The sequence below is a fragment of the Dermacentor albipictus genome, chromosome 5 (assembly GCF_038994185.2).
Source record: "Dermacentor albipictus isolate Rhodes 1998 colony chromosome 5, USDA_Dalb.pri_finalv2, whole genome shotgun sequence".
Taxonomy (NCBI): Eukaryota; Metazoa; Arthropoda; class Arachnida; order Ixodida; family Ixodidae; genus Dermacentor; species Dermacentor albipictus.
The window spans coordinates 74,016,690-74,030,106 of record NC_091825.1 but is presented as its reverse complement, the minus strand read 5'-3'; the positions used below and the strand labels follow the sequence as shown (position 1 = coordinate 74,030,106).

General features: G+C 43.8%; 1 protein-coding gene across 1 annotated transcript in view; it reads right to left on the bottom strand.

Moving 5' to 3' along the window:
- Window positions 1-13,417, bottom strand: part of LOC135899766 (uncharacterized) — a 77,525-nt gene that overhangs the window by 14,859 nt on the left and 49,249 nt on the right. Inside the window, exon 4 of the mRNA XM_070539646.1 lies at window positions 8,283-8,451. Within this exon, the coding sequence (XP_070395747.1) occupies window positions 8,283-8,451 (169 nt within the window). The remainder of the gene's footprint in view (window positions 1-8,282; window positions 8,452-13,417) is intronic.

Sequence of the window (13,417 nt, the reverse complement as noted above, 5' to 3'; positions counted from 1 at the left end):
ACTGCCCATCCCTGCCTTCTAATGATAGAAGACTTTACTGCGCAGAGCAGAATACTCTTGAAAGCCACGAAAGAATGGTCTCTTGCAAACAACTTTCGATTGGCACCGAAACGGGAAAGTGTTCGTACTAAAGAAAGAGGGAGCGAATGCACGCCTGAATAGGTGTACTGCGGACCTTGCGAAACTTGTTGCGCAACCCGAGCAGATAGCGCTTTCCTTGTGACAACAGCATCACCAATTCACTCAGCCCAGCTTCCAGTGACCCTTCAAGATTTCATTCAGTCCCATCACGGTGAATCCATCATCTGTATTCATTTGAACTGCCAATCTGCTAAAAAACAAAAAAAGGATGAACTCGATGTACTTTTCAGCAAAATGAACTCTGAATTTCTCTTTAATATGTTGTCTAAAACCTGGTATGACCGCCATGCTATATCATTGTGTCTGCAGAAGTATCAATGTTTCGCGCGCTCTAGAACAGGAAGTCGAGACGTGGAGTCAGTATGCTTGTCCGCGAAAATTTCAATGTAGAATGTATCATTTATTTTTCTCTTGTGACCGATGATTATGAAATCTTGTCGGTTCTACATGCTCGGAACGTGTACTCTGTTGTATATTGCCCGCCTCATGGTAATATACAATTATTTTTTGGATTCCTGGAAAAATTGTTCAACTGCGTTGCTGAATCGCAATACGAAATTTTACTCGGTGGACATTTTAATATCAACATGTTAGACCATTCCAGCATGACTCGTAACTTTGAATTATTATTACAGTCAAAACTCTGTATACATGTCATTACGGCTTCCACTAGAATTACACCTGAAACGCCTACATGCCTTGATCTATTTATCACTAATTATGGCTTGAACACTTAGGGCAGGTAGTGACTGCGGATCCGGATCATGAGACAGAAATAATCAGAAGAATAAGAATGGGCTGGGGTGCGTTTGGCAGCCATTCTCAAATCATGAACAGCAGGTTGCCATTATCCCTCAAGAGAAAAGTGTATAATAGCTGTATCTTACCAGTACTCACCTACGGGGCAGAAACCTGGAGGCTTACGAAAAGGGTTCTACTCAAATTGAGGACGACGCAACGAGCTATGGAAAGAAGAATGATAGGTGTAACGTTAAGGGATAAGAAAAGAGCAGATTGGGGGAGGGAACAAACGCGAGTTAATGACATCTTAGTTGAAATCAAGAAAAAGAAATGGGCATGGGCAGGACATGTAATGAGGAGGGAAGATAACCGATGGTCATTAAGGGTTACGGACTGGATTCCAAGGGAAGGGAAGCGTAGCAGGGGACGGCAGAAAGTTAGGTGGGCGGATGAGATTAAGAAATTTGCAGGGGCGGCATGGCCACAATTAGTACATGACCAGGGTTGTTGGAGAAATATGGGAGAGGCCTTTGCCCTGCAGTGGGCGTAACCAGGCTGATGATGATGATGATGATGATGGCTTGAACAAGATTAATTGTGGTGTTCTATCGTATAGCCTTAGCGATCACGTGCCTATTTATTCTTCAGTTTGAAAAGAAAAGCTAAAATAACACATGTAAATGACATTCCATCGCAAATATTCACGCATGATAGGTTAGTCCGCCTTCGTAATGAATTAGGTCAGGTTGACTGGAGTACTGTATGCATTGCATTTTGCGCTGAAGTGGTTTGCTACTCATTTTGGCAAATGTTTATCGCCGCCTATTTGAAACATTTCCCTTCGCGTTCACAATGTGCAGGGCCTTCAAACATACGCGAGCCTTGGGTTACGAAGAATTTATTTGAGGAGGTCGAAAAGAAGGGAAGATTATTTAATCAATTCATTAAGTCACCAGATCTAACCAATTCTAAAGCATTTAAACTTTCCCGTAATGGTCTGAACAAGGAACTACGTACTGCTAGACTTGCTTTCTACGACAAATCATTCGCGCTATGCAACACGGATAGTCTAAAGCTGTGGTATAAGCACAATTTATTGATGAATCGAATACCCACCTCGACCACTGCGTTACGAATCCTGCATGACGAGGCTGAGCTGAGCGGCGACTTTTTGCCTGATTGCTTCAATAATTGTTTTGTCTGCTTGCCCCATCAACCCGTAAATACCAACGCCTGTCACTTTATTTCTACCACTTGCGCTTACTCGATCTTCAGTAACCCTACTACTGAATCAGAAGTCATTTCACTTATTTCTGGGCTTAATAACAGTCATGCCTGTGACTCAGGCAATATTCAAATCAAGCCTGTTAAGTTTGCCCCGGACATGATTTCGCCTGCCTAAGTTCATATCTATAATGTCTGCCTCTCATCATGAGTATTCCCACATGAAATGCAGGTGACGGAAGTAACCGCAATAGTTAAAAAGGGTGATAAACCCATGTTGTCAAAAATAGGCCAGTGTCGGTTCTCCAAGCTTTTTCTAAAGGCCTAGAAAACATTATATCTTGCAGTATAACTAACTTCTTGGACAAAAATAATATGTTAACGAATCCGTGGTACGCTTTTCGCAAGTGTGGATCCACTCAGATCACTCTACTGGAATAAAAGAAATTTATCTTACATAATATTAAAAATGTCTGCGTACACAGGCGGCCTTTATCGATTTCTCTAAAGCTTCTGATTCTATTAACCATGAGCTCTTGTTTTCTAAAATGACATATTGTAGCGTTCGTGGAGGGGCCCTTGACTTTATTGAATCCTATCTAAATAACAGAAAACAGTTTGTACAAATAAACAATAAGGCATCTCAAATCCAATCAGTTAATATTGGTGTTCCACAGCGGTAGAATTTTAGGGCTCCTTCTTTTTAATATTTATGTTAACGATTTAGTGAATATCGATCGAGATTCGCATTTTACAATCTATGCTCATGATATCACGTTATTTCTTTCGTCTAAAAGCCAAATTCATTTAGTCTGAAAGGCTGATATCATATCGGAAAAATTATATAAGTGGTCAGTGTAAAATGGCCTAAGTATTAACGCCTCAAAAACTGAAGGAGTGCTATTTCGGGCTAAAAATATGCAGGCCACTTTACAAGATGACCTCGCGAATTATTTCTGTACAAGTGAAGTCACTGAATCTGCAATATCTCTAGGTGTACACTTTGGCCAACACATGACCTGGAATAATACTACAGATTTTGTTGCAGGCACACTGTCCCAAATTGCAGGTTTGATCTAGTCACTGTACTTTCTCCCCCCTTCAATTAAACAGTTGATATATAATTCCTTTTTCATGAGCCAGTTAAACTACTGTTGCCTTGAGTGGGGTACGACTTCTACAACAAACATTAAGAAGTTGTACGTACTACACAAGAAAGCAGTTCGTGCTGTATGTAACAAGCCGTACGCTTTCCCATTTGCCTCCTTATTTGAAGAGCTTAAATTTTTTAAAATTACAAATCTTATGAAATACCGTCTGGAAATAGCCTCTAAACAGGAGTACCAAACCAATATAAGCCTTATACAGTCAAAATCCCAACTCAGTAAGCGTAAAGCTCTTTACACTACCCGATTTTCGAAATACTGGTGCACACCTCACTCACGCACCCATTACGGCATGCAAATGCTGTGTTCTAGACTGTCTGGGTGAGTCCATGAACTGATAAATAATTAAATTGATGTATTGTCGTCTTCTCCAGTTGATCGTTTTGACTTTTTTTCACGCCTCTAAATGATTCAGTTATGTCTTTCTTCATGTCTGAACTATGTCAGGTTCAAGTACGATTCGAATATGTGTTTCTTTATTGGCAAGATGATCAATGCTTTTGTGTTTCTATAGTCGCTAATTTTTCATAGTCATTACGAAATAATGACACGTGTACTTTATCGGGCGACCACTCCTCGTCACCTAACAAATGTTATCGCACAGCGCAGGACGCGCCTGCTACATGCAGGAGTTTCTGGAATGTTATCGATGGTTCCGTCCACTGTCTTTCACCGCAACCTGTGTTATCTGATTGCATGTGTGCGCAACGTGGAACTTTGTGGAAGGCACGCGGGTCCCAGCGATTGCTCTGGAACATTCGACAACAGATGTGTAAAAGCCGACGCGCTTGACCCACTCATCAGATTTTCGACGATCGGCGACCGTGTTCGCCGCTATCGTTGTGCAGTAAGTGGTCGCGCAATAAAAATGAAAAAGTACACGTGTCATTATGTTGCTCCACCCTGCCTCTCGGATGTTTCTGGGTTTTTGCAACCAAAGTGCCATGAGCAGCTTTTTTCCCACTTTCTCACCGCAACGATGTATTGTACTTGTCCAAAATAAACATTCATTTTTTCTTCTCAGAAAATACTAAAAGGAAGGTGTTATAAGCAGGCTACCTACATGAGAAAGATAATATGCCTTAAACCTCTCTGAGAGAGCCTTTCCCTGGATGTAAATCGTAACCCCTGGACGGTTGTTTCGTAAGGGTGCGATAAGTACAGTAGAGTGAGAATTTCAATATGACAAGAACACAGACTGGAAAAAGTTCAGGGTGTCAACGTTTATTGCACGAAACGGTAGGAATCAAATATGAAGGTGCACTTAATACAGGTTAAAACACGTTTACGGGCTAGTTGGTTAGAATCCATGGTGGTTAGAATCCATGGTTCAGTGTCCCACTGAACGTTTATTTTTGCTGTTACGTTTGTTTCCGCTCACACGGTACATATTTATCGATGCGTGCGAAAATAAAATCTATTGTTGAAAGTGAAGCGCCGTGTCTGTGTATCTGTTTCTTTCTACGTCTTCAATCAGTCGCGCTTATTCACTCTACCGTGGGTACTTATTACAGGAATTCTTTGAAAGAAGTGCGAGAAACCAAATATAAGTGATGCAGCTACGGGAATACCAAAATGCTCTCAGAAAGTTTGCATATGCAAGAAACAGATACGACAGGTCTCACGTCATGGCGTGCGAAAAATGAAATAGGCTGACGAAAGTAAAAAAAAGAGAAATAGAAACGCATTAAACAAAGAATGGACACAAATGAATTAATAATAAAAAAATAAAAGTGGTGGTTATGAAAACAACATAGCGAATGCTAATACTGAAATAGGTAAAGCCTTTGTCACTTGTCAGTTTAAAGCTTAAAAAAGTAAGCACACCGTAGCAGGTCACAAAAAAACTTGAAGGACGGTTAAGGTTCCCCTTCAAAAGGGAGACGCGATGGCATTCATATGTCCCGGAGTGCTTCTCACGATTCGCGGCAACTGCAGCTTATGTAACCGTAATGTTTACTGGGAAACGTTGCGAGCGAACGCTATGCACTAAGGCGAGATTTCTGCCAAAAACATGGCCTCTTGCGTAGGCCGATCTCGAAAATAGTGCGCAGCCATGCCAAAAAAAAGTACATCATTTTCAGGTTTCTTGTATTGCTTCGCACTTTTAATACTTGCGTCTGAGTAGATTTAACTTAAAAGGCATGCGCTGTCGGTATTTTCTTCCATGACATTTGTTTGCGCACTGTCATTCTCAAAATTAGGACGCAGAACTTTGACAAGAATGTAATACAAGGTATGAACAACTTTATTGATAGAATCGTGTGGCAGTATAACCCGCATATACCACATGTCGTATAGAAAGGCATTGCATATTCATATACCTAATGATATGCGGAAATTTTCGCTCACGGACCACTCCACCGATGCCGGCACCGGATTTCTGCGACATGGCACCCTTAACGACATTGCGTTGATATGTAAAGTATGGATCCATTTTAAAAGCTGGAAATAGTGCACTGAAAGAGAGTTTAATATGGCGATTGTGAGATCAAACTTTTCCTGTCCGAAAGTAACATTGAAGGCCTACTTTGGTAGGTGGGATCCTTTTGTCTCGTAAGGAAAGCTCCAGTAACGTTTTCTTTTTTCATGCTTGTGGCATTATTATTATTATTGCTTATTCGGCACGTTGATTTGATCGAAGTGCCGTGAGCAGCTGCAGTTTCATCTCGTTCGTGGTAAACAATCCAGCGACCCGTTTGGGCTATGTACAGCTTGCGCGTGGGAGGAAGGAATTGTGTGAACTACTCCTATAACAGTGTTAGAACTTGCGAAGTGCGACATTTCTTCGTGAGTAACCATACAGTCCACCACCACAGTATGTACTTCTGCACGGGTTATTGCCAACGAAGGTCAATCACAATGAGGTAGTGAAACTTAGAGGTCAGTGGGCGACCGCATAGGGGGGGAGTTTTCATTTGTTCGAGGAAGGGGGCCCGACAAGCTTTGCGAACCCCCCCCCCCCTGTGTATATATATATATATATATATATATATATATATATATATATATATATATATATATGTGTGTGTGTGTGTGTGTGTGTTTCTTCCCCTTGAACAAACTTCGTCTGACCTCGAAGAAGTGAGCGCTGAAGCAACGCCGTTATACATATATGAGTATATACATGACCCCATAGTACACGGCCTGAGTCCTTTCGGTGGCGTAATCTTTCATCATGTAATCGGCTATCATACTTGGCTATCACTAATAATAATAACACTAATAAAACTTACACTAATAAAGGTCGTGGGGTTGGAGCACCTTACATGACACCTTAGTTAACTCTGCTTTAACTTCGCCCTAATTTACACCAAAGGTCATGGGTGCGAGTGTCTTAATTAACTATATTGAGTAACGATGTCTTCAATGACTTCGCCTTAAGAAAGAATGTCGTGGGTTCCACATAAGCTCGATGGTTCTAGTGCCTGAATTAACTCTATCTTAATTAACTTCGCCTTTTCTGTGAATCATGAGTGGCAACGGAGCCAGCTGTGGAATAATATGACCGCGAACGTGCGAGCAACGGTACGAGCGCGTGTCTGTGCAAGGCGAGCACACATGACTTTCTGCACAGCACGCCGCGTTTTCCAGAGCATCGGGGTTACGAGGCACTTAGCACTCTTGCCTCAGCAATGTGTAACCGCCAGCAGAGTCGAACCTAGGTCGTTAAGCACAGGAGCCCGGTGCTCTAACAATTAGGCCACGCCACCATGCTTACTTCTCTGGTTCTAAATCCAGCCAACTCTTCGAAGCGCTCGGCGTGTGAGCCTCATGTTACTTCCTCGCCTTCTTTCCTTATGACAGCGAGCGCCTGACGTAAAGAAAATCAACCGTGCTCCCTATACTGCGTACACGTGCCGTGCCGCTTAGTCACTCCTCCCTTCTCGCCTCACCTTGTGTGCCACGGCGCCCGCAGGCGTATGCGTGAAGGAAAAAAATAAAGAACAACATGAAAAACACATGAGCAAGACATCTGATCCGTGCCGGCTGGCTCGCGGCTAAGAGTGGTGTGTGGCGTTTTTGTCGAAGTAGCGCCGCTTTACCAGCGCCTCGTTTGCCGCCAGCGCCCGAAACGATGTGCGATGCACCAACAAACGGTTATCGCGCTGTGACAGCCGCAGCTGACTCGCCAATTTCTTTCCAGTGTCAGTCGAACGCGTCGCGAGCAGTGGCGCGTAATCTAACGCCCAGGCGCCATTGTAAGGCGCGGGTGGCATCCATATGGCTGTGACTTCGCGCCGTATTATGCGCAGTTATGAGCACGCAGTCAGGGCCCAAACTGGTGCAACGGCGCACCATACATGTAAATCACCACCGCAGATGCACGCCAGCTACATAAATTGTAATTCAGCAGCGTAGAGTTTTTTTTTTTTAGGATTGTTGTTGCACGATTTGAATAGCAACGACTAGCGAGCCGAGGACGAGACAGTAAAATTCAAACACAACAACAGTACGAACGCTAACTTCCGACTATTCATGCGTGGCTGAACTTTACTACCTCGTCCTCGGCACGCTATTCATTGCTATTCAATGCATACATTGGCTCTGTGAGCGGCTAGACGAAGTCACAAGCAAGCACCGGCCGGCGAATTTTAAATGCCCAGGGGCGATAGAGCAAGCTATGCTATTGAGTCGAATGCCCGGAAAGCATGGCGATGGCTGAACTTCGCAAAAGCACTCGCGTGAGGTCCATAATACTAACCTATGGCAAGGAGGCGTGTCATATAGAAAGGCAAAACACGGGGAATGCGGGAGATGGAAATTCAAGACGATGAGCAAAACATGAACAAGTTGTATGCAGGAGCCAACGTTTCGACAAGCGGACTTGTCTTCTTCGATACCTTGAAGAAGACAAGTCCACTTGTCGAAACGTTGGCTCCTGCGTTCACCTTGTTCGCGTTTTGCACATCATATATAAAGGCAGGCGCACGGCCAGGCAGTTGATAAGTGATTCGTAGATGAACAGCTTTCTAATACAACGGCAAATTAAAGTTATTTCAAACTTACCGTGGGGTGTTTTGACAGGAGCCGGAAAACCCACAACGCTGCACGGCTGGACTTTGCAGCAGCGAACAACGCAGCAAATGATGAAACCCGCGATGAAGCCGCCGCCACTGCTACATCGGAAAGCGCCGCAGAAACGAGGCCTGCGAACGCCTGGCCGTGTTTTTCCGCGCTGTGGCGGCGTCGCGCAAGTTCCGAGGAAGATGTTAGTTCGATTGAAATTTCAATGCTGCATTAGCGAAACAGACATAGGATCGGCCTCCTGGCAATCGCGCACGATACCGGTACTCCCTACATCACTCACACTAAACACAACTACTTGTCATAACCCAAAACAAGATTCTATTGTGAAACGGCTTCGGAGGCGTTCAAGCCCATTACAGGACGCGGCAGGTGCGGTGCTCGTGCGCTTGCGGTACCGTAGGATGCTGCCGTAATTGTACATTTTTTTTATAACAGTGTGTATAAAAACAGCAATACCAGCAAGAAACATTGCACAAAGGCAGCAAATTACTCTGCGTTGGGACGTTATACATTGCGTAGTGTTAAAAAACAAACAAGCCTGAGTGTCATTCCATTCTGTGAATGTAGATTGCCAGAGGAGCTTTATATATGGTGACCAACTATATCGATTTAAATGCAGATACCTACAATATGAGTTTTGAATTTCTGCCACATTTATTATTTGGCCACTATGGTGACTAAGGCTTTGTGGTCGATATGGTATACTCGGCGTTAGCAGCCTCCCGCCGCCTTCGTTCTGATTCCCGCTTCTGCTCACGCCGTCGTTCGTTGTAGGCATGCTGTTCTTCCTCGGTCCACGCAATGCACGGCGTACCCATTCCACGGCGGGAACGCAACTGAGATAACGTGGCTAAGCACTGCGTGACGTCGCCCGCTAAAGAGAGACATCCATTGGCTATTTTCAGGTGCCGTTGTAGGTTTATTTTATTGATTATTATTTCATTTGTAGGTAGGCTTCATTATAACGTCATCTACGGACTACGCACAGGTGGTGAGTGGAGATGGTACACCGACGATACGCGTTTGCTTTGCATCGAGGCTACGGCGTTTTTGGTCTACACACCTGGCCTACGCACGCAGCGAAGCGCTGGAAACTCGCGTGTAACAACTCCGCTGTAAAAACATGGCACAACGCTTCACCATGAATTGGAAACATAAACGTAATGGGATTGATAAATACCCATGTACTAACTCAACCATACGTGACATGAGCGGAGAAAAATGTTAGGCCAAATTACTGCTTCTTACTTCCATTCTTGTATATAGGTAAAACTTTTGCTGTTTCCCAGGAAAGCATACCAGATATTAAGGACTACCTGAGTATATGAAACAGGATGACGTTTGAAACACAAGTCATATCTTTATTATGTTAGAATTTCCTCTATCAATGCCACAAGAAGAGGACAGCCTAAGGCTGTTAACAAAGCTTTTGACCGCGGTTTTTATCGGTAATATGTAATCGTAGTCGAAATAACGTACAAAGGGTACATTTGAGCTATCCTCACTTGTGACCACGGACGTTAAAAAGGAACTAAAAATCATTGAACACTCACTCTCAGAAAGGGAGATTGTGTTATTATCGTGTAACTGGATGCGTTTACTCTCTTGGCTAGGGCTTATTGTTTTCCAAAACTTTATTGTATTGTCATTGACAAATTGTGGAAGGTCGTTAGAAAAGTACTTATCCTTTGCAGTGTATAGCGCAATGCAATATGATTTAAGGTAGGCTTTGTATTTAATCGATGATGACGGCGTTCTTACGTGCCTAGCGCACTTGTACAGCAGCTTTTCTTTTTAATCATCATGTGCTTAAGAGCTTTCTGAACCAATGATTCGATATATCATTACTGATTTTGATGCGAGGAATTTATATCTAAGTTAACGAGGACATATTTTCCTTGAACATCAAACAATATTATTTAACCAATCAAAAAAACACCCTAGGATCCATGCTACGGGAACGATTTTGGTTCAGTGGTGATGAAAATGCATCAACATTACTGTAATCACGAATTAGTTTCGGCGGCAAATTAGAAACAGGAGAAGTTACATTTAAGGTGAGTTGAAACAAATTACGAACAATAAAATCGCATAAATGTTCTATGTGAACTTATGTTTTAGGACTGGTTCTAAGTATAAGGTCCAGTATGCTAAAGCCACGTGTTGGATGCGATACAGTTTGGGACAGGTTGTAGTCAAGTATTAAATTATTGAATTCAGTCAACATGTTGGATGGAAATGAAAGGTTGTCCTAATCAATTAATGGAAAGTTGAAATGTTCAAGCAGATATGTATTGTCAACGGCGAAGGGCTCAGATGCTTTTTCTATGCTAACGCGTAACTGGTTTGTAAGATATCTGTTGGAATCTGGTGTGTGGTAAGAGCAGCTCATCTCTATCGTGATGAAAAAAGATTCGCTTACTAACTAAATTAACAATGATAGAATGTGTAAGCGAGACTGAATGAATACGCAGAAAGAAGCAGACACACATAGACAGCACTGTCTCCGAGTGTGTTTCTTTGTATGTCCTCGTTGAGTCGCGCACACATTCTATCATGGATTCATACTTACAAGCCCGCTAACGTGTGCACACCGGCCGCCGTGGCCGGTGTGTGCACATACGCACGCCGAGCTATATTGTGGGCGAGCTCCACCACTGGAAAAGCTGGCGCCACCATCGGTGTGACATGGCATGAGGGATCACGTGAACACAGCGGCCACCTCGGCTGCTTCGGAAGCGTCAATGCGAGCTGAAAACGAAAGCTTAAAGTACCACATACGCCGCGGTTCTGATTAAGTGGTAGGCTTTACCGTCTTAGGTGTCTGCTTCACAACATTTGAAAGTACTACAATAGGTAGTGGCTGCCTTTGGAGGCATGCAGCATGGTAGGCTACTTCACGGCGCTGCAGTGCTGGACGTACGCAATGGAGCCCGGTGTCAGCCTTATTCACACATAACCGCAGGACAAGGAGCTGGATGAAGCTTGGTTGGCGAAACTTAGAACCGGCAGACAGCCATCGGCTACAACTCGGGTATGCAGCAAGCACAGACGCGAGGAAGATTTCTGCTACGGCACCAGGATTGCGCGATGTTAGGTGAGTAGAAGGAAACGTGCACTGAGACTCTCGCCCGCACCCGCTGCTCGGCTAATGTTATGACGGTTTGGTCTATTAATTCGTTGATGCTAGATACCGGCAAGTTTACTGGAACGGAAAGGGAGCGCTACGACGCGCATTAAAAAAAGGAATGGCAAATGCTCATGTTTGTGTTACGAATTAATGCACTGGATTATGAAAAAGAAGCAGTAGTCAATCGGACGCCTAGAAGACCGATAAAGATACAGTGCGGCGCAACTTGAGAAATAGTATTGAAATGTCCAAGAATCTAGAAGACAAAAAAGATTGAATCGCCACGACGGCACATCACAGTCGCCGTAGGCGTTGAAGTCTCTATAACGAAATTATTTTTGAACAGTTCTGATAGCCTCCATGCAACATTGGTTGCTTGTGTGCTGTCAAATGCTTATATTCTGCGGCCTAAAGCTCATGGCACGGTGCGAAAGCGGGCTCACAGCGAAAGCCAAACATTGTGCGCCGACGTGCATGCGGACGCGCACTCGGTCCCTGGAAACCGGTGCGATCGCTGCATTGAGGCTTCATTTTGTTATGCCCCATTTGGTTATACAGACAGCCCACTATAAGAAGATATTTTACATAGTTTACTCTCAGCCATTGCTTACCTTTCACACAAGAAGCCGGTTCGCGAGATTCTAGCGCGGTGACCACGCCTAGTGGCGTTCACTGTACTGATTGACTAAAAGAGATAGCGCCTGTAAACGATTCTGTGCTTTTAGTTTGCCCAACATTGTTATATAGACAGTCAAAAACTTCCCTCGGTTTAAGAGTACCTGTATAAATGTCCACGAGGGCTGGCGCGTGGTATGGAGGGCTGGCGCATGGTGTTTTTATTGAGCGCCGTAAGCGAAACCTATGAGGAGCGTGCCGCGTGATCCCTCATACTACTCAAGGGCGGCGCTTCCGACAGATGGCAACTCTGTAACTCCTCGCCTCCAATTTTAAAGGCACCTGCGCCCATGCTTTTTCCTTTGTCCCGGTGCAATGAGCACGATTAACCAGAATGAAATGGAGGGCGTCCGGTATGATAGCGAATGCGAGTGACGACATGTATAGCTCGCGTCGCCGGGCGTCTGTAGTAGGAACTGTATGCGAAATATGCTTTGTTACGGCCCCCTAAAGTAATGGGCCTAACAGACGTTTTTGGAACGTTTTTTCGCACTACGTCAAATCTTATTCCTCCCTCCCCTGCCCCCACACACATACATACCATTTTTTTGTATATGTATACACATAATTCCTTCCCATAACGGATTGACCACTTCAAGTTGACAACTTGTCCATAAGTGTATAGGCATTGCCGTAATAAACACAATTTTATGATGAGATTGTTTACCTTTATTTTTCATTGTAACACTGAGAACTGTGCGGAAAACATTATTTTGTATTTGTCACAGAAGCATGGGCCTTTTGCACATGTGGATCTCACCTTAAACCAGTGTGCAATACACAGACACAACAGCTACTACAACATGAACTGCCGCATTGAGGGCCAGATAGCATATACATATATTAAGGTGAAAAACAGAGGGAAGCTTCTGAATACGCTCTGTAGTGTTGCAAATATAACATATATTTTATGTGTACACAAAATGTTCAAAAAATGCATCAATATCCTATTCGCCTTCAAGTTAATATCAAGTTCAAGTTTATTCAGGTTTACTATGAGCATATGTACAACAGGAATCTCCTGACACATCCGCCGTCAAGGGGACTGTTCGAGGTGTGCTGGCTGCCTAAACGTAAGAAAAAGCGAGAAATCTGAGAAATGTCAATATCAGTGCCATTGCTTCTTGCCTCTTATGTGCATGTGCATCCATGGCGTCTTGGCTTTTGTGGTCTACATGAGAGAGCTGGTGTGGCTAGGCGTAGGCATTGTAGAGCTGCTGTGGGTAGGCGTAGGCATTGTATACACAATACGAAAATACCATTCGCATGGGGAACTATGGAAATAAAGGCAGTTCTTATATCTGCGCCT